This window comes from Condylostylus longicornis, unplaced genomic scaffold (assembly GCF_029603195.1).
Source record: "Condylostylus longicornis isolate FDR11 unplaced genomic scaffold, ASM2960319v2 ptg000044l, whole genome shotgun sequence".
NCBI classification, from domain to species: domain Eukaryota; kingdom Metazoa; phylum Arthropoda; class Insecta; order Diptera; family Dolichopodidae; genus Condylostylus; species Condylostylus longicornis.
The window spans coordinates 3,200,199-3,221,699 of record NW_026578013.1 but is presented as its reverse complement, the minus strand read 5'-3'; the positions used below and the strand labels follow the sequence as shown (position 1 = coordinate 3,221,699).

Below are 21,501 nucleotides of genomic sequence, written 5' to 3'. Positions count from 1 at the left end.
AAATAAAATTTATTGTGAAATATTATATATGTATGTATGTAGTTCTTTATGTTCAAATCAATATGTGTATAACAAAAAGTAATAGAATAGTATAACAAATTTTATTTGAAAATCGAATTCTTAAATTAAAACATAATAGTCTGAACTAATTGCACACAATACATATAACATATTATTCAGACACATTACGACGATATTAACATTATGTATATAATATGGTATAATATGACATTATTTTTATATTAGATCATAATATGTGAGCATCATGTTATTCTATTATGCATATACATGTAAATTTAAATGTATTACAATTTTAGTTCGTTTATATATATAACAAAACCTTAACGCTCAGTATAACAAGGTCACAATACAAATTGTTAGGTTACTCGTAAAACTTACGAAAACTTTCGATAACTGCACCAGGCTTGTCACTTACGGAAACTTTCGATAACTGCACCAGGCTTGTCACTAGAATAACGAAATTTGATTCGAACCTTTTTTTTTATAACTTTATTGATTGTCGATGCATTCAAATTTTTAAATTATTGATGAGTGTTGCACAGAATATTTTACAAATAATATTGCTAGGGGAAACAATAAAAATTCCTCGCTATTCTGACAGAAGCAGGTACTTACCTCTCTTTTTCGGATTTTCTTCTATTTGGAGCAGTCTTTATTATCTGGACCCACACTGGAAAGACGCGATGTTCAAACATCATTTTGTTAATACTTTTTATTTTCCTATATTTTTTTACATCAAGCATTGCATACAATAAGTAGGGTTATTCAGTGGCACAAAATTTCGCGTATCTTCATTCTAAAGAAGCGTAATTAAATTATTTTTAGAAAAATCAAATTTGGCTGAAGCAATTTTCTTGAACTTCTTTTTCTTATGACTTCGGCTGAAACGAGATAACATTGAGCTTCATACGAGTTTATATTGACTTTTGGGGTTTTGTAAGATTTCAAGAATAGGACTCTGTAATACCGGCTAGTTTTACGGTTTCTATCATATATAAAAAATATTTTAACGGATTTATTTTTAAATTTTCTGTACAAAATATTTAGTACTTGAGTTCTTTTAGTCGCGAAATTACCTCGAAAAACTTACCTCGATGGAAATCAAATTCTTAAAAACCAAATTTTATATACTCCCGCCCATATCTGATTTTTTTATATTATTCAAATTCCCACATTATTCAAATCATAAACCATGTAACTATATAAGAGACGCACCACTATTTGAAATAAATTAAATAAATATAGAAACATAATTTACATTTAAGGCAGAAAATATTTATAAGTTTAAAAAATTTTTTATATTAATAAAATTAGATTTTTTTAAACTTTAAAATAATCATAATTTTAAATAAATCCTCACAATTAATTTATGCTTTTGTACTTATATACATAACGTATATGAATTCAACTCTTATTATATAAAACGAAATAATCCTAAAAGCTTTATAAGTTCTAAACGAAAATTGTTTTTTTGATCTAAACAAGGATCTATTATTTTAAAATTTTAAAAATTCCTTAAACTCTTACCAAAAATACTTACGGTTCGTGTCATAAAATAATAGTCTTGTTTACTAAACCAAAGTAAACAGCAGCTGCTGTATAGACTCCTACTCGAAGGAGTTGTAAAATTTTATGAAATAAAAGAAAAAAAATTCTCAAAATATTTAATTTTTAATAAAGTCATAAATGTCATAAATGTAATAATTTCATATAATATTTTATATGTTGTATGTAGCAATATAAAAACAAAACATAAAAACATAACCAAAAAAAAATAATTTGCAACTCAAATTAAATTTATTAAATAAGTAAGCAAAAACAAAAAAATAACGTGAACATGAAAAATCCGAATAATTTCTCATTCTAAACACGAAAATTCATTATAAAAATTATTTTTCTTATTATAGGTAGGTACGATATAAAATTGTAATACATTTAAATTCACATGTATATGCATAATAGAACGAAAATAAAATGGAGGAGAAACCTATTCATGTACACAGTCATATTGGTTGAAAAAACAAGAGTCATAAAAAATCACCAGGTATCATATAAATAGGTAAATTTCGTATATTTTACGTATATGGGGTAATTTTTATACATAAAAAACAGAAAAAATAGAACTAAGTAAACATAATTTTGACATATCAAACATAAAAAATTATATTATGCTTTTATGCAGGAGACAAGGTCATTTTCATTCCATTTTTTTTTTGTTCTGAATTCCCAAATACATGCAAGTACATACATACGTAAATATATTATGTATGTATTATGAAAAAATAAAAAACAAAAATTTATAGACATATTTTTTAAGATAATAATTTCATTTTTAGCACTTTTCCAAAAAATTTTTTGAAAAAAGTGCTTATTAGTTTCACTCTGTCCGTCCGTCCGTCCGTCCGTCCGTCCGTCCGTCCGTCCGTCCGTCCGTCCGTCCGTCCGTCCGTGGACACTTTTTTTGTTTACAAAACTTCTACACCCTTTAAGATAGAAAGCTGAAACTTCATACGTACATAGATCTTTACTAGAAACTTATTTCCGTAGAACAAAATTTTTACCTATCTCCCCCCCTCTAGAAGTTATACCCCCCCAAAACTCTAAAAATGGCCTTTTTTAAATATTTGTTGCAATGAAACCATAAGCATTTTTGAAATTTTGCAAACGCAGAAAGGCAGTGGCTTGCTTCCCCTAGCGTGATATACTATAGTTAAACTTTAGAAAAACAAAATGGCCGTTCAAATTTACCGTTATCTAAAGTCCTTTTTTTCCAAATTTTTGATGTCATTTTTCTTCTAGACCCCAGCCTGTAGAAGCTTGAAATTTTAGGAGCTTTTAGACATTAACAAATAGTTTATTTCGTTAGAAGAAAATTTTTTTCCATCTCCACCCCCTCTCAAGTTATCACCTCTTGAAATTTGTAAAATTTGAATTTTTGACACCTTATATTTCCAAAACCGCAAGCTTTTCCAAATTTTTATAAACGCAAAAAGCTAACGGTAAATTCCATGAAATTAAAAAATATAATTATTTCTCTTAACTCACACAATTAACCCTTAAAATCGAGCATTATGTTAACCCCTTTTTATATTAATTTTTGCTTTATTTCAAACACTGCATATATGCGTCATCCTAAATATATGCAATTCTAGAAATAGTTTTGTATATGAATGAAAATAATTTTAATAGTTTGATAGGTATACATAGACTGTATTTAAAAGCAGAATTTTCACTTGTTGAAGGGAAAAGTGCTACAATACAAACCGTTGGTTTGACCCAACTTTATTTTAACAAGTTATTAAAAAATACATATGTACATATGTATATGTATTTTTATTAAATAAAAATATCAAAAAGAAAAAACAGCTGAATACATAAAAATGTTTTCGCGTTTATGCGGGGCAGAAGTTAAAGTAAATTGTCTATAATTTAAGCGTTTTATTTTTCCTCTTTACTATCAATACGCAACTGATATGCAAAAAATTTATATTGATGCACAAAATTATATACATCTGTACACAAATTTTTTTGTAAGTCTTGTGGTTTTTCCATATAGAAAATATGATTCTTTGGATTTTATTAACAAATCAAAATGGAATAAAATTATAATTCAATTGAGCACTTTAAATACTTGTAATGAACTCTAATATTGAGAAACGTGTACAATATTACCCTTGCCTCCAATATCATAAACAATAAATTTTCTTTAAATCAAGAATAGTTGAAATTTAATTTACATATTATTTTTAATGCTATAAAAAATGCAATAAAACAGCTACATATATAGCTCTTGGGCAGGGTTTTCTGAGTGTTCGAGAACAGCTGTCTAATTCCCTTGGAAATATCTCCAATTTTATACTTGAAACAGGAATATTCTAGGCGTGAGCGTGGAAAGTCTACAATAAGCCGGAAATGGGTGCGGTTCCCTTGAAATGTACCAATTACCAATCTGCTACACATATGACAGCTACCGGCTCCACCGTTGGAAGAAACCAAACATTTTCTGAAAGTTTGGCTATTTTTGTTTTTAAATTATCATCTGGGCGGAACTCTATATCAACGCAGAATTTTACGATGATCGTAAATATACAAAGGTAGACAACTCGTTCAGTGATTCCAAACTCCATATCAAAATTAAAATACACGTTACCAAGGTAACAAAAAAGAAGAACATCGAATCAAACACATAAAATGCATAACTTTTCCTCAAAATTATAAGAAATGAAAAAATTTTTCAACACTTTTACACACCAGGTTTAGTTTACCTGCAAATTCTATTAGCGATACACTTTATTTCGTTCAATTTATGCCTTATTTTTTTTGTTATTATTTCATATTTTCATTATTATTTTCTTATTTACTCTTCTCATATTAATAATATGTTTATTGAAATATTTCTTACACATAAAATGAATTCATCTCTATTAAAGTATCAACATGTACATAAATAATCGCATTATATATAATTCAACACATAAGTTAAAACTATATGAAGAAAAGTGTGTACATAGCTAAAGACATCTATGCGAACAGAACACAAATGAACATGCTGCCTACGTATTTTCATTTTTTTCTCTTTCAAATTATCTACATTCTATTTTGAATTTTATCTCAAGTTTTTGTTTATTTTTTATGTAGTCAAAGATTGTTATAGTCAAAATACAATATTTTTTAATGCATACATATATTTTTAGATATTCTATAGTTTCAGTTTCATATAGATACCTGGTTTAACCCAACATCATCTAGAATATTAGACAATTACAATTTTCTCAAAGCAGTAAATTAGTGAAATTCTTATGAGTATACATCAAACGCTTACGCCGAACGAAAGTAGTAACTTACAAAGTCCGACTTCTTAAACTTTAATTTAAATGGAATATAAATAATGTGATCTAAAGGTGAACTTGTTTTTTGCCGGACTATCGGAACTGTAATTAAAGTTATGATTAAATTAGGTTGTTGTTAAGTTAAAATTAGGTTAAACCAGCGAAAGCGAAGTATAGGTCCATAAACAATATTTTTAAAAACAGTTGTAACGATAACAAGGAAGAAAAGTTGATGGCCCATATATTCTTAAACTTTTGCGGCTCTTGCAAACACGAGACAGGGATTCTTTGGCTCCGATCACTTTTCACTGGCTATATGAACTCAGCAAATGCTTTTAATTTTAATTAGTTTAGTGGCAATTACAACAAAACTAAGTTGTGTAAATATATCTTTCGATAACTATGTTTAAGGTTAAACAAAAAGTTTTTTTTCTTTGAAAACCAGAGTATACTGATGATACTAAATTTGTAATTTTTATCAAAGTAAGTTTCTATTTTGTTGTTTCCAAAGAAATATCTTAGGTTATCTAGCAAAATATTATGAATGTGTATTTGAAAATTTAATGTTAAATTAATTTCAAGGATCTTCAGGGTTAAATGTATAAAAAATAAAATATTAGGTAGCTATATAACGAAAAAAAAAACCAACAATATACAAAAATTTAAAAAATGAAGAAATTGTATGAAAATGCAAGAAGAAACTTAGCATGATGCTATAGGTATTATAACCTTGTGGTTTCTGAAAATAAAAAAAAAAAAGTAAAAAAAAATAACAATTTATTTATTATTACTACACAGCTTCGCGAACATTACGTACGTGTAGAAGAAAATAGAAACAAAAAAAAAAGTTATTTTTAATATTTTCACCTTTTCTTTTTTGCTTCTTTTTGTTTCAAAATGCAAATAAATTCTATACTGAAAACTATTTTTTAGTTATTTTTTAGTCTTCTCTCTTAATTTTTTTTTCTGTTTGCTATGTTGTATCTGTATCACTTTATAGTGTTAGAGCTTTACAATATTTAGATAATCGAACTTGTTCAGATTTTTTCAACCAAATATGCTCTTTATTTTAATTTTTTAAATTTATTAATTTTTTAGTACCCTTTTAATTATTTTTCATATTTAATTTGGGACGACGTAGGTAATACCAGTTTGATTTCATATATAAAGAGATTAAAGAGCTTGAAAAATTTATTGTTCTACACAATAGAGTTCTAAACTTATCTTGTTATATTTGCTTCGGTTTATCCAACTACAAAGAATCATTTGTGAACAGAAAGATAATAATTTGTTTAATAAATTTTTTTTTTTTGTAAATAAAAAATTGCATAACTTTAGGTGCAATAATTTTTCATAATAAAAAATTAAAAAAATTTCAAGCTCTTTCAGAATTAATAATTTTTGAAGATTATAATTTTACGCCTCAAAAATATTGTAAGTCATAAAATGTAATCGCAAACTTATTCTGTATACAAAATTAATACAAAGTTCCAACACTAGTATAATTTTTTCTATAGAAGATACCACAAAAAAAAACTTTTTTATTATTAGTTAAAAATATAAAATTAAAATTTATTTTACTTTTTTTTTCTTAATTTTTTAATTTTTTTTGAGAAAATTTCATAAAAAAAAATTTCTTTTTTCTCAAAATTTTTCATTATTGTACTTTCTCTTTTCATGTATCGCTTTTTTTTTTCTTAGTTTGTTTAAAGCCACAATAGCAACACGTAGATATTCTTACACTCTATTAATTATAAAAATATCTACATACACTTAAATACGCACATATATATATACAAATATATAAAAATAATTTAAATTAAAGGTATATCAAAGTTTGCGTAAAAATTATCAAAAAATATTCGATAAATATAACAATATACATTTATGTACAAATAACAAAATGTTAATATCAATTAATCTTGAAATCGAAAATTTCATACATACATAATAATTCATTTATAAAATTCTTCTATATATTGTATATAAGTAGATAATATAAAATATACATCTTATTAAAAAATTCTATAATATATATGAAATTTGTGCTCCAATATGCCGTAATAAAAAAAGTTAATATATATAAAAAGTATATATTAAGCAAAGTATAACAAAATTAAAAAATAAAATTTTTCTACATAAATATCAAAAGCTTATAAAGTCATCAACATTAAAAATGTTATGTTATAACTAAATACATAATATAAAAATAAAATTTAAATAATATATTTCATATATATAATCTTACATTACTATTGTATATATGTATTTTATATATTAATTAATTTCATTAAATTTTGTTTTCATTTCGTTTTAAATAAAAATTTATGTGAGGAAAAATCTCTTAAAAAAAATTGAAAATAGCAAAAAAATAAAAAGAAATACCATTGTGTATATAAATCTGTAGATATTAAATAAATATAAATATATAAATATACATTATTGAAGTAACAGTGTATTTATAGATTAACTTTAAACTTATATACGTATATACTTGTACTATGCATCAGTATTTAATATACATAATGATTTCATTATTACTATGAATTTATTTTTATTTTGTTAATAAATTTTATAGTTCTACAATATTCTCCGAATATACATATGAAGACGTATTTACTTAATTCATATATATACATATGTATCAATAAAATAAACACATATATATATATATTTATTTAAATCCATACAAATTCGCAAATATTCTTAAATAAATTAAGAAAAGAAAATTTTTGAGAGCATATCTAATGAATTTTTTCTCTTATATATTTTGTGTACACCTTATACATATATCCGTATCTAATAATTCATATGACAATAAACTAATAAAAGTAAAAATAACTTTACTTAGAAAAAAAATACAATCAAATTGTGGAAAGCTAATTATAAATCTATATTAATTAAAATTAGAATTAAAAAACAAATTATTAAATAAATATTAAAATATTTGAATAATAACAGAAAATAAAGGTAGTGACTGCAAGTGTGTTTTAAAAAGTGTCATTTAAATAAAAGGTGTAAAAAGATTAATGCTTATTGTATTTAGTACTTCTAGTACTATACTACTTTATGTACTCAACTTAGTAATTAAATAAATGACGTAAAAACTTAAATTGATTTCCTTTTGATTTTTGAGCTTGAATAAAATTAAATATTTCAAAAATTTATGAAATATATTTTATTTTATAAAAAAATTGATTTTATCAATGTAAAGCACAATGTTGCAGCCAATTATTTTTTATATATAGCTATCAACAATCTTACTTACGTTTATAAAAATGAAATGCAATCATCTGTCAATCTCATATTTCCACGTTCATTTTGTGAATTAATTCTTGTTATTTCAGAAAAACAAAACATTGCATACAGTTAATGCTTATATATTGTAAATCTAAAATGGCATTTTTATAGGAAATCATTTTGAAATTTTTTTTTTATTCTTTAGAAAAGATTGAATTTTTAAAAAATTTAAGAAAATTACCAAATTGTCTTCTTCTCAGTATAAATATGAAACCGAGGCATCGTAAAACTAGGAAATTTTGGCAGGAGATGCCAAAATTCTAGCTTTCTTTTCTTATAATTTCTTATAATTCTAGCTTTCGAAATCTATCAATTATAAATTAATATATATTTATTTATATACAGTTTTCAAATCTTCAAAACAATGTATATTTAATCAATGTAGACAATAAAAGTATATTCTTACTGAAATTCATAAAAAGTCACATAAAACGAGATTCAACTGTATAATTTTTTTTTATATTAATTTCACAATTTATTTTATTTAAAATAAAATTATTAACAATTTTATATTTACAAGCTTTTTGTTTTGATTTCTTTTTACACAAAGTACTCCAACAAACGCTTAATTTAGCTATCTTCTTCTTCTTCTTCTGTTTTTTGCTTATAATATTCTCTCTCTCTCTCTCTTTTATTATCGAATTTTTATTTTTAATTCAATACAACTTTATTTTATTTTTTTTTTCTATAATTTTTATTATTTTCATTCTTTGAATTCTTACAAAATTAATTTTTACAAAATTTTCATATCCTTATTATTTATTTTACCATTACCACCTCTACTAGAAAAGTTCTTTTTTAAAGCAATTGATGCGATAAATTAGCATCATACACTGTTATTAAGGATGTAGTTAAATAAAATAATATTACTTAAAAAAAAGTGCAAAAAGTAAAAAAAAAATTCTAACATAAATCGGTAAAAAAAAAAAAAATGTTAAAAAATTATTAGAGAAATTTTTTTACTTCCTTTGTTTTTTTTTTTTTTTTGTGGTTTGTTCACTTTTTTTTTCTCATTGTTCGTTCTCCTTTATTTTTATTTTTTTTTTAAGGAAAACAATAGAATAAATCAAAAAAAAATTGAATAATAAAAATAATAAAAATTGTTAACGAAAACATGAAATTTTCTATAAAAAATAAAGTGCTAAAATTTTTATTTTATTACTGTGTTTGTAACAATAACAACAATAATAATGATTTAAAATAATTTTAAAATAATATCAAAATAATGCGAGGTTGAAAAAAAAAAAAATAAGTATATAAAATTTATTTAAAAAAAAATAATAAAAATAATTTATTTTTTAACGTATGTAACAATAATCAAAATATAAACATATCAAAATATTAATAACAGTATTTACATGTAAATTTTAACAGTTATGACATACCATTAACAGTTACTTTCTAACAACCGTTATTAAATCTTATTTAAAAACAAAAAAAAAAACAATTTGTTTTTGCCTTGTACGTCATTGTGTTTTTGTTAAAATTCCAATTAATTTGTTGCTTCTCCTCTGTATTTGTTAACTTGGTTATTAACTCACTTTCTTATGTTCATTTTTTGTCAAATGTTTATCACACATTTTTATGTTAACTTTCATTTTAATTCTTTATTATATTATACAATTTAAGTAATATTTCTTTTTTAAATCTCTATGGCCATATTATTTGCAATAATTTAATATTTTGTTCTATACGAGCATCATTGTTATAACCGTAGAGTCATAATTTTCTTTTTTCGAAAAAAATCAATTGTTATTTTAAAAGAAAAATTATATAATTACACTTAAATAAAATAATGTTGATAAAAATAAATTAATATTATTAAAATTTAAATATTTAAAAATATTCAGTAATAACATGAAAATTATAAAACAAAAAAGTAATAAATAAAAATAAAAATAATAAAAATTTAATAAAAACAAAAACATTTCAAAATAAAAATCCTGCGACATTTAAAAATTTTTAATCGTAAAAAATACAAATTAAAATAATTTTTTTTTAACAATAATTAATTATATAATATATATTTTTATAAAATAATAATTAAAATAATAATTATTATTACTGCAATAATAACAACAATCATATAAGACAAAAAAAATCATAAAAATGTTTTTAGTTACCGTATGGATGTGGTTATATATATGGTTGTATATATTCTTGGGTAATAAAACAGTTAAATTTTTACAGTTATAATTTTTTTTTTGTGTTAAATTGCTAGCAATTGAAATTTTTTCAAAAAATTAATTTGATTTTGTAATTTACATGATTTCTTGTTTTTATTTTAGTAAAATATTTTAGTATATTTTATAAAATAAAGTAGTAGTAAATTATTTAGATTATGTGTAAATTAAAATTATTTTTATTGTAGATTTTTGTAAAGTTTTTGCTAGAAATAAACAAGAATAAATAAAAATAAAAATAAAACAATCAATTTATGGCAAATTAAAAAATAAAAAATATTAATTTTTAAACATAATTAAAAAAAAACTTGCTAAATACTTTAGTGCACGATATTTCAAATAAAAAAAAATTATTAAATTAAACAAAATAATTTTTAAACATTAACAATTTTAAAAAATAATTAATTCAAATATATTTTATTATGTAATATTCTGTCGCTCTAATTTACTCGCTCTATAATTTTTAAAATTTCTTCAAATAACATTATTAAAATTTCAGTTGAATTTTGTTTTTGCATATTGTGATACTATTTTTTAATACTTACTATTTTCTATATATTTAATTATATTTTATCTTACACTAAACAATAAGTTTCACTTTTAATTTATTAATTCTAATCTAATAATTCTATTCTTCATGTTATACACTATATTTGTATATATTTAAAACACTTATCTGTGTATACATACAGTTAAAAGTATAGATAGAAGAAATATAATTTTACTGAATCTCTTATTTCACGTATACTAACTATATGCTCTTTAATACTACACAGAGTGTAAGGTCGTTTTTTACACAAATGTAAATTGAAAGCTCTATTCAGAGAAAAGTATTGTTAGAAAATTTTAGGTACGGGAAAAATAAGGAAGATTTTTTCTTACACAAATAGTTCCTATACAAACTCCACTGCAAGGTTGTATAGATTATATAGGAAAATGTGTATCAATTTTCGCCTCTACCTAACTAGTAAACATTAAACACAAATCTGGGCTCAAAATTTTTGATTTGTTTCTTTTTAAATTGTTATTGTTTTAATTCATGATTAAAATACCAAAAAGTATCGTAAAAACATTAAACTTTTACATAAGATATTATGCAGTACAATGTGAAAATTGATTTACGATATATTAAAATATGATATTTATTTTATAGGAGTTTGAAATTTAAACCATTACTGTAAATTTTTATCAAAATCTTTTTAATTAAACAAATAATTAAATTTGTGGGGCAAGTAAGGAAAAGTGTTAAATTTTTGGGCACAATAAAATTAAATTTATTTTTTCATACTATTTGAACAAAAAAATTATTGAATTTTGTTATGTGTACTCCTGTACATGGCCGAATTTTAATAATATATATTACAATATTTTAACTTTTTATTAAATCGGAACTTAAAATTAATTCTCATTATTATTTTTTATTTATACATAATTTCAAATAAATATTAAAGTTTTCCAATTAAATCGATTATTTATTAAAACTTATTTAGGTATATTTCACCAAGGTATAAATTGAAATATTTTAATAATAATAATGAAAATAAAAATAATAATAATAATAATTAAAAATGTTATTATTTACTGAAATAAAAAATCATTTTACAAAAACAAATTTATTACATAATATTAAATTATGGAATAAATTTAATGAATACGAAAATATGTGCACATTAAATTCGCCATACTTAATATATATATATATACATAATTATAGTTTTATATAACAGATACAGAATAACGTAGAACAATGATTATTATCTAGCTACTTATATAATACATATACAATTAATATGACAAAAATAAAAATCAAATTAACAGCTTTAATTTATTTTACGGAAATCATTGGCTATAATGAAATTTTATTATAATAAAATAAAATGGATAAAATAAAAGACATAATATATATATATATATACACGTAATTACATATACTTACAATGAGAAAACAAAAATTCTGAATACATTTTAATTATGTAAATTATAAAACATCAAAATATATTTTTCAATAATTAATATGCCATCCCTATACGCCATATATAAAATATGAAAATAAATTCTCTTTTATTTTATGATATTTAAATAAAAATGATGAATTTTTTTGTTTTTTGTTGGTTAATTCACTTTAATTGTATGTAATATGTAATAGGGAATAACAGTTTTCCAGGACAGTTAAATAACACTTTACACAAATCTTATATGCTAAAATACTTCAAAATGTTTTAAAACAAATTTAATTTTTATGAAATAGAGTGTAGCAGACACTTATTAACTGACGAATAAGAGGGTTTCGAATATGAACTGAAACTGATTTTGTTATTGTTCAAAGATTTTTTTTTTTAATTAATTGAAAAAAAATAATTTTAACAACTGTATCCCAACTACATTTCTATGTAACAGATTGAAATATTGCAATACAATTATGAATACATGAATTTATATTTGAAAGTATTTTTCTGATATTTGAAACAACTTTTATTTTTTATACTTCTAAAGAGTTCTATATTATAGAGGAATTCATTTAAACTGCTTTTACACTTAATTAATTTATTAATTCATTGACTTAAACACAAGAAATGGTTTTACCAACAGGTTAAAATTGTTAATAAACCAAACAAAATGATACCAAAATTTTGACTCTAACTGTATATACCATAAATATACCATTTCATTTTTTTATACATTAATATTTATCACATTGAATTTCATGTCAATTCTGATGTTAAAAATCATAAGGATAATTTAAAATCATTCTACCTTTATTATTTTTACAACTTTTATATTTATTTATAAAATTTAAAAATAAAAGAAAGTATAATATGTACATATATGCATATGTATATATACATATGTGTATATTTATGTTTCCAATTAATAATAAACAGCCAGGTATACATACATTGTTTTATTTTTACAATCAATATTACAATTAAAAATAATTTTAACTGATTTATATTTTAATTAACTACGAAGTATTTGTTAAAAAAAAAAAAAACTTTTTTTTTTTGTTATATTAAATTCTATATATCCGAAATAATTAAATGAAACTTTAAAAATTTAAAAATTGCCACATTTAATTTCAAAAAAAAAAATATTTGAATAAAAAATTCTGACCACAAATTCATTAATTTTAATAACATTTTTTACTGTAAATTCTACATTTTAATATTTAAAACTTAATAATGAAAATATTGTTATATATGAGAATAAATCTCTAATTTAAGTGATAAAATTTTTTAATGATAAATTTTAGTTCTGTTTTCTATAACAAATTTTTTGAGAATAATAAATTTCCAATTTTCTTACTTTAGAAAATTTGCTTCCAATTTTCATGTGTGCTATTTTCATGTTTCAAACTATGTTGAAATTTATATTGTTCACGTTTTTTCTTTCATTGACTACGCTTGAGTTTATTATCTCTCTTATTTTCATCACAAATATAATATATACTCGTACATATACAAAAATGTTATATAAAAGTTCTTATATTACTAAAAAATGTATTCATTTAAAAAAAAAAAAACAAAACCTATTATTTGTATTAAACATCATTTAATATCACATTTAATATAAAACAGTACACTTTCTAATGTAATATTCATAAAACTTCATGACAACTTAACTTAATGGTCAATCACCGTGTTAAAAATTATATAGTTAAAGTTTAGGTAAAAAATACACAAAACATAAAAAAAAGACCAAACAACAAAACGTGTACATAATAATGTATTTAGTTTTTCATTTTAGTATCTGGCCCGTGTTATAAGTCAGTCGTAGGTAAATATTATTAATTTACGAAACTCTGATTATTTTTGTTTGGAATTAGAAAGTCACGTCTTGTTCGCTCAAAAAAAAATCACTTTCACATATATTTTATTTCCTGTACTTGTTAACGTGATCAGAAAACATAAGTTTTTGTAGGGCATTCTTTTAAAATATATTACTTATATATTATAGATGTCTTCACAAGGCCGTATTACCTCATCCATTTTTGTAAAAACGAGTAAACCTTGTCTCGTGACAAAATTTCTTAACAATTTAAGTAAATACCTTGTCGTTGTATAAGAATAACTTAGTAATCTTTTAAGTTAGCGAGTTATTTCAAAACTAGCCTCTTGGCTTAAAAAAATTTTAGTTGATTTATTTTTTAAAATTTGTCTCGTATAAAGAGACCTTATGCTCTACAAATTGTACCTGTTTTGAGAATTGATTTTTTATTAAAAATTCTCTTCTACACTAATTACCTAATGATTAATATTGAAGTCTCTGATGTCATATAGCAATTGCGTATATTTTTTTACAATCAAATCGTACAAATGCTCGTAATCAGTATGGAAACAAATAATTGAGTTTCATGAATAATATACCTATGCATATTAAAAGTTGATGTCAATGCCTTCAATAACTTTCCACAATTTTACCAAAATTTTAGAATTTAAAAAAATAAAAATAATTCAAATTACGTCATCATATAAGGTTCACTACCTCTTCTAAATTATAATCTAAATATAAATGAAAGAAAAAAAAAACACATTTATTTACAAATGTATATGTGTATTAAAAAATTGTAAATGTATATGTGTAAGTACATATTTTAAAATTTTTTTTTTTTCTGTTTTTCTTTAACACACGAAATATTTTCTATATATAATAAAAATTTATGATAACAAATTTCATGGACTATAAAATTTTATATTTACGGATGATTTTTTTAAGTGGTTTATTTATTTTTTTCTTCTTTTTCTCTCTTCTTTTATATTCTAGTACACTATGTACATAGTAGATATAAAAATAAGAAAAACAAAAAAAAATAAAATGAAATTCTTTTAAAACTTAATTAAGAAATTCTGTTAGCCACTCTGTTATTTTCCAGTTAGGCATTAAATGTACAACATTAAGGATACTTCAAAAAAAAAAAAACAACAAAAACACATCATTTTTGTTTTTGTTTTATTTTAAACGAGATAACTTTTATGAAGAAAGAAATTAACTTTAAAAGATTTTCTGGTTGCTTTTCCTGTACATCCTGTACATACACACACTTAGCTAAATATTTATTAAGAGTACAAGTTTTGTTTTAATTTAGTTATTTAAAATTTTAAATTTTACACTTTATAAATTAATTATCTTTTTTATTTTTAAATATTAAACATGATAAAAAATAATTTTTTAAGCCACATTTTTTAATTATAGATAGAATATAAAGAACGTAAAATATTGAGGAACTCCCTCTACTTTAATTTTAATTTTGCTTCTATTAAATCTATGTACATATAACAATAAATATAATCTAATCAGTGAAGGGATTCAATTTGTTCGAAATGAATTAAGGAAGAGAAAATTAAAATTTACGCTAAATTTTAGCTTATTTACTTGCTAATGTAAATAATTCCATATTTAGCAATATTTCATTTCATATTTGGAATTATTGCGAATTCGTTAAAGAATACACATATAAAGCCATTTATTATCAAAATCCTATAATAGCTTAATTACAATTACTAAGCAAATCTAAATATTTTAAATAATTTTTTTATGTTTTCTGGCAACGCTATCTAATACAATATTATGAACATACTCAGTAAACATAGTATTACTTTTTTTATATTTGTGTATAAAGTTTATAAAATGAATGCCGTCCTGAAATAGTTAAAAATTTATATAATTATAGCAGACACAAGAAATTTTGTCATTTATAAAGCAATGTTACCGTTTATCTGTTTACGACAATAAGTAATTTATGATTAAATGGTCAACGTAGTTAAACTTTTAAATTTTTATCAAACAAAATGTTGATAATATAAAACGAACCTTTTTTTATCACATTTCAAAAAAAAATTTGCATTCAAATTTCCAATTGAAATACCGTATAAAATCATATTTCAAAAATATTGAAATTATCATTTTATGAAAATGATTTACCTTTCCCATTTTTTGAGGAAATATACTTTATTATAATTGACAGGCTTACATATACATACATATGTATATTCCTAAAGCATATTACGTATGTATTTGTCCATGTATGTATATATTATTCCATTGACATAATTTTTAAACGAAATGCAATAAAATTATTTATAATGATTTTTACACGCAAAAATTATAATTTTGAAAAGACAAAACTTGCACATAAATTAAGCATCATGGTCGCATATAATATAATAATTATTATAAATATATAATTTATAATAAATTCATATAAAATTTTGAATTATTGACATCATTATGACAAATTCTTTTTACAAAAAAAAAAAATATTTATGAAATGTGAACAATGCCAACTTCAATATTATATAGTGAATAAAAACAAAAAAAAAATTTTAATGGTCCAAGCTCTATAAAATTTTATATATATATTCGATTAATTTTATTGAAGTGCATACATAAAATATACGTTAGGTCATGCAGGTAAAATATAAAATTAATGACTTATGTCATAATTAATATTGAAAATATGACAAAATTTTAATGTGTGTATGTACTTACAAGTACATGTACGAACATTAATGTGTTTATTGAAAAAAAAATTAATTTGAATGAAAATATTAATAATACAATGTCAATATAATAATCTTTTTTTAAAAAGAAATTTTTTTCAAAATTTAAAGAACACAATTTATTATGAAAATGGACTGCCTTCAGTAACCCAAATATCCAATATCGTATATTTGTACATATTATTTATAAATTATTGTCTAATTTTAGAGATATATTTGTATGTATATACACATATTGACATAATGCATATTATCAAATATTAGACTAGTTTAATTAATGGATGAGGTGTAATTAATTAGCGATTTTAAATAGAAAAAAACGAGAAACACGCAAAATAAATCTTATTTTAAATTTATTTTAAGTACAAATTACCAATATTTTTCGTTCAAAACCATTATTATGATTTATGTTTTACATAAATAGTTGATTAAATTTTTTTTGAAAGGGTTTTTAGAAAAATAATTTTAAAAAAATGCCATAATAAATTCTTTAGAACCATTGGATAAAATAGTAAATTAGAATAACGTCATATATGTAATGTAATCGACATAGTATTATGCAACAGCCCTATATTCCTTCCTGAACTAAAAAAATTACTGTGGTTATTATTAACTACTTTTAAAGCTTCAATTATAATATGTGTTTTTCCGTGGTCAGCCTTCTTCTCATGACCAACAAGTGGAATTCATTTAAATTTTTAAACAGTTTGGTTTTTGGAAAGAAATCAATTTTCAAGCCAAATTTATTTATTTTATCTAATTTTGATAAGAATTTTCGCTAATTTTTTAAATTAATTTCAGCTAATAAATAATTTTTCAATTATTAAAAAAATATGAAAGCAAATATTAACAACGAGCCCACAAGTCCATAAATTTTAAAATTTTCAAAAAAATAAAATTCAACAATTTTTTACTACAATCTTTAGTTTTCAGACCAAAAATATTATTTGATATTATCCTATTTTGTAATCCGTTGACATCAAAAATAATAAACCAATTGTAATGCACTTGTAAGCATACTCGTACGTGCAAAAAAATGCCAGATGTAAATGAAGTGCGTATCCAAAATAATTAAAATTTTCTTAAATAAAGAAATTGTTGTTATAATTTTATTGAAAATTCCTTGAATATTTACAAAATAAATAAATTAGAAAAAAAAAATTTTTTTATGATCTTTTTATAAAATTTTAATAGTAAAATTTACCCAAAATATCCACTTGGATTGCTCTTTAATAACCTTAACAATATTCTTTTTTTTTCTGTTTCAACAATATCGTTTTTAAATAGCATACAATAATTATTATTTTGATTCTTCTTCAAAAAAAATTTGTCAAAAATAAATAAATTTTTTTTTTTTTTTGGAATACCATAAAAAAAATCTTATATTTTTTCTATATATTTAAAATATTGTATATGTTTTTAATTTGAAGAAAATAATATTATACGTCTAATAAACACTATACTTGAAATTGTTTAAAAAATTATAAATAAAATGTAAGCAAATAACAAAAAAAAATTTAAGAATAAAGAAAATAAATATTTTAATTTTGGCAAAATTTCAGAAACTCTTTTACAAAATTTATGTTAAGGAAAACCAAAAAGAAAAAAAAAATCTCTAATTAATTTTTATTTTCATATTAATTTTAAATTAATTATGTATTTTTTTTATATATATTGTACTTTTAATTTAATTATAAATAAAAATTGTTGAACAATAAAATTTTGTGTTAAACATAAAAATTAAATAAAATTTTAATTAGAATTTAATTAAAGTCAAATCAAAATGTTGTAAACACAACAATGATATTATACAAATAAAATGCAAGCAAAACATTAAATTTTAAAAATTACTTAAAGGAAATTCTTTTCAAATTCCAAACAAATTATTACATTTGGCAATGATTAATATCTTACATTTTACATACAAATTATTATTAAGAATAAAATATTGCATTTTGAAAAACATCATTTTCTAAAATTCAAGTCAAAATTTTCATGTTACCCTTAACTGAAAAAAATTCTGCATGAATAGTGAAAATAATTAAAATATTTATTATCAACCACAAGATTATGAAAAGACCGTTTGAACACTTTATTTATATATTAAGACGCTACTAGAATAAGTTTTACTTATTTATAGATAAACAGAAATTTGGTTCTTAATGCCATCCGAATCCTAGAATGAAAAGTTATCTAGTTAGTTCCCGTAGAAAACAGAACTCAAATATTGGGTTTTACGAAAGTCTATATTAATTAATTTCTTAGATATAACTATGTTAGAAAATGTAAAATCAGCTGGTATAGTGAAATTACGGTTTTCGAGACATGATATTCTCAAAAATATCTTAAAATTCAATACATATTAAATTCCAAGAACATTAATTGATTAGTTCTCTGCATATTCGCAAAAATGCAAATTGGACCTGCAGGAAAAGTCAAGTTGTCTAAGTCTGATATATATGTATCCTAAACTGAAATATAAATTTTCACCAATCAGCCCAGCCTTCAGTTGAGTTTCAAAATCTGTTCGGCCAAAATGAGGATATACGACTGCCTGACAGACATACATATAACTTATTATTATTTTGTATGCAACGCGGTCAGTAAAAATGTAAGTTTCTGTCCTCTGAACAAAAATTAATTCAAATTTTGATCCCTCAACTTATAAAACTTTATATTACACTCATATAATCTATACACGAAAAAAAAGTAAAATAATCAATTTACATAGTGTCCTACAGTGCTGCAATAAATATATTTAACACTTTCAAAATTAAATAAATTTATCAATAAATTTTTAATATTAAACAAATATTCTATATTAAAATATTATAAAGTTTAATCTAAAATAAGTAAATAATTAAAAAACTATATATATACATATATCATATATGACATTGGTATATATAAAAATTAAAAGTTAAATAATATTTAATTTGAAATATTTTAAATACTTGACACAATAAATCATAATCCAAATTAATTTTAAATAATTATTACGAGTATATATTATAATATTAAAATAAATAAAATTACTTTATAATATACTATATATACATAATATAGTCAACAAAATATGTTTAATAGTTATTTTTGATTTTAGGTTTTGTATTATTATGTATGTTCTTTTCTTATAATATCATAATAACTTTGGTAATAAAAACTAATAACTAAAAATAATTCTTTTGTATTAAATTTTCATTAATAATAAATATCATACATTCGTATACATTTTATGTGTATATACATATGCACTATCATATATTATAAATGTTTTTCATTGCAACTATCGTTATATTATAAGTATTTTTTATATATACTTTGATATAATATTCAAATGCATAATATAAAAACAAATAATAATTATATGTTACTTATTTTCTATACATAAAAATTTAGGATACAAACGTGTTGCTTGGCCTCCGACCCCTGAGCGAAAAATTATAAGAGAATTTACTCCTCAACCTCAATCTCAAGGAGATATAAATCAGGTAATTTTAATATTATATTCTTGAATTATATTATTAAAAATTTAATAAATTTCAAAAAACAAGCTAAAATAATATATAACAATTATATTTACATATATTACAATATAAAACATAATATTACAATATAATACAAAAATTAAATTAAATGAAATTTTTATATATATACATAAATATGATAATAATATGAGAGTAGATTTTTTAATACTTTAATAAATATTTTAAGAATTTTAATAATTACATATAGGATATCTATATATATTATATAATACATGTAAATTTATTTTAATTAATCGAAATTAAATATAATTAACAGATAAAATAAATATATCTATATGTGTGTATATATGTATATTATTATAACTTATTATGTATATAATATAATAAATGTATATAAGTGCTTTAAAAATATTTTTATATTAATCTTAAATTTACTTTAATACATATAAATAATATATCGAATTGTTTTAAGGCAAAATTTCAAATGAAATATTATATGAAACCTGTAAAATGTTTATTTCTAATACAATGTTCTATTTATTTTAAAATTCTTATACAATACTTATAGAAAGAATCCTCAAAACTTTAAATTATGTAAAGAAGAAAATTAATTTAAATTATTTTACAAATTTTGTGTAGCAAGAAATAAAAAAGTTTAGAAGAACTTTTAAAATATTAAATAATATTGAAAAATATTGAATTTTATAAGTGAAAATTAATTACTTTTATTTTAATAAATAATTTTCATTTTAATAAAAATATACAAATTTACATTATAGAATATCAAATCTAATCAATAATAAAATCTCTCCTAATCAGCCGTTTTCATAGAATAGTAAATCTGAATTTGACTAAAAATTTGCTAAAAAATTTATTCAGTAATTCCGAAAGATAAACTTTGAAGCCTAATAACTTAACCTTTTTTCGGTGTTACAAGAAAATATGTTATTGTTCAAACACAATTATAAAATATTTAATATTAATTTATATTTCATTTAAATTTTGCTTTATACATATAAAATTAGTAAATAAGAATTAAAAATTTAAATATTAAACATAATTTATCATTTTGTACATATTATTCATTTTTTTGTACATAAATTACATATAACATTGAATTTTTAAAAAATGAGAAACTAGATCGACTTGTAGAATTCAAACACTCGTATACAAGACTTCATTT

At 21.3% G+C, this 21,501-nt stretch overlaps 1 protein-coding gene across 4 annotated transcripts in view; it reads left to right on the top strand.

Moving 5' to 3' along the window:
- Positions 1-21,501, top strand: part of LOC129610327 (uncharacterized protein MAL13P1.304) — an 81,056-nt gene that overhangs the window by 41,502 nt on the left and 18,053 nt on the right. For all 4 annotated transcript variants that reach the window (XM_055522869.1, XM_055522868.1, XM_055522867.1 and 1 more), the window contains exon 6: positions 20,230-20,321. In XM_055522869.1, coding sequence (XP_055378844.1) covers positions 20,230-20,321 — 92 coding nt within the window. The remainder of the gene's footprint in view (positions 1-20,229; positions 20,322-21,501) is intronic.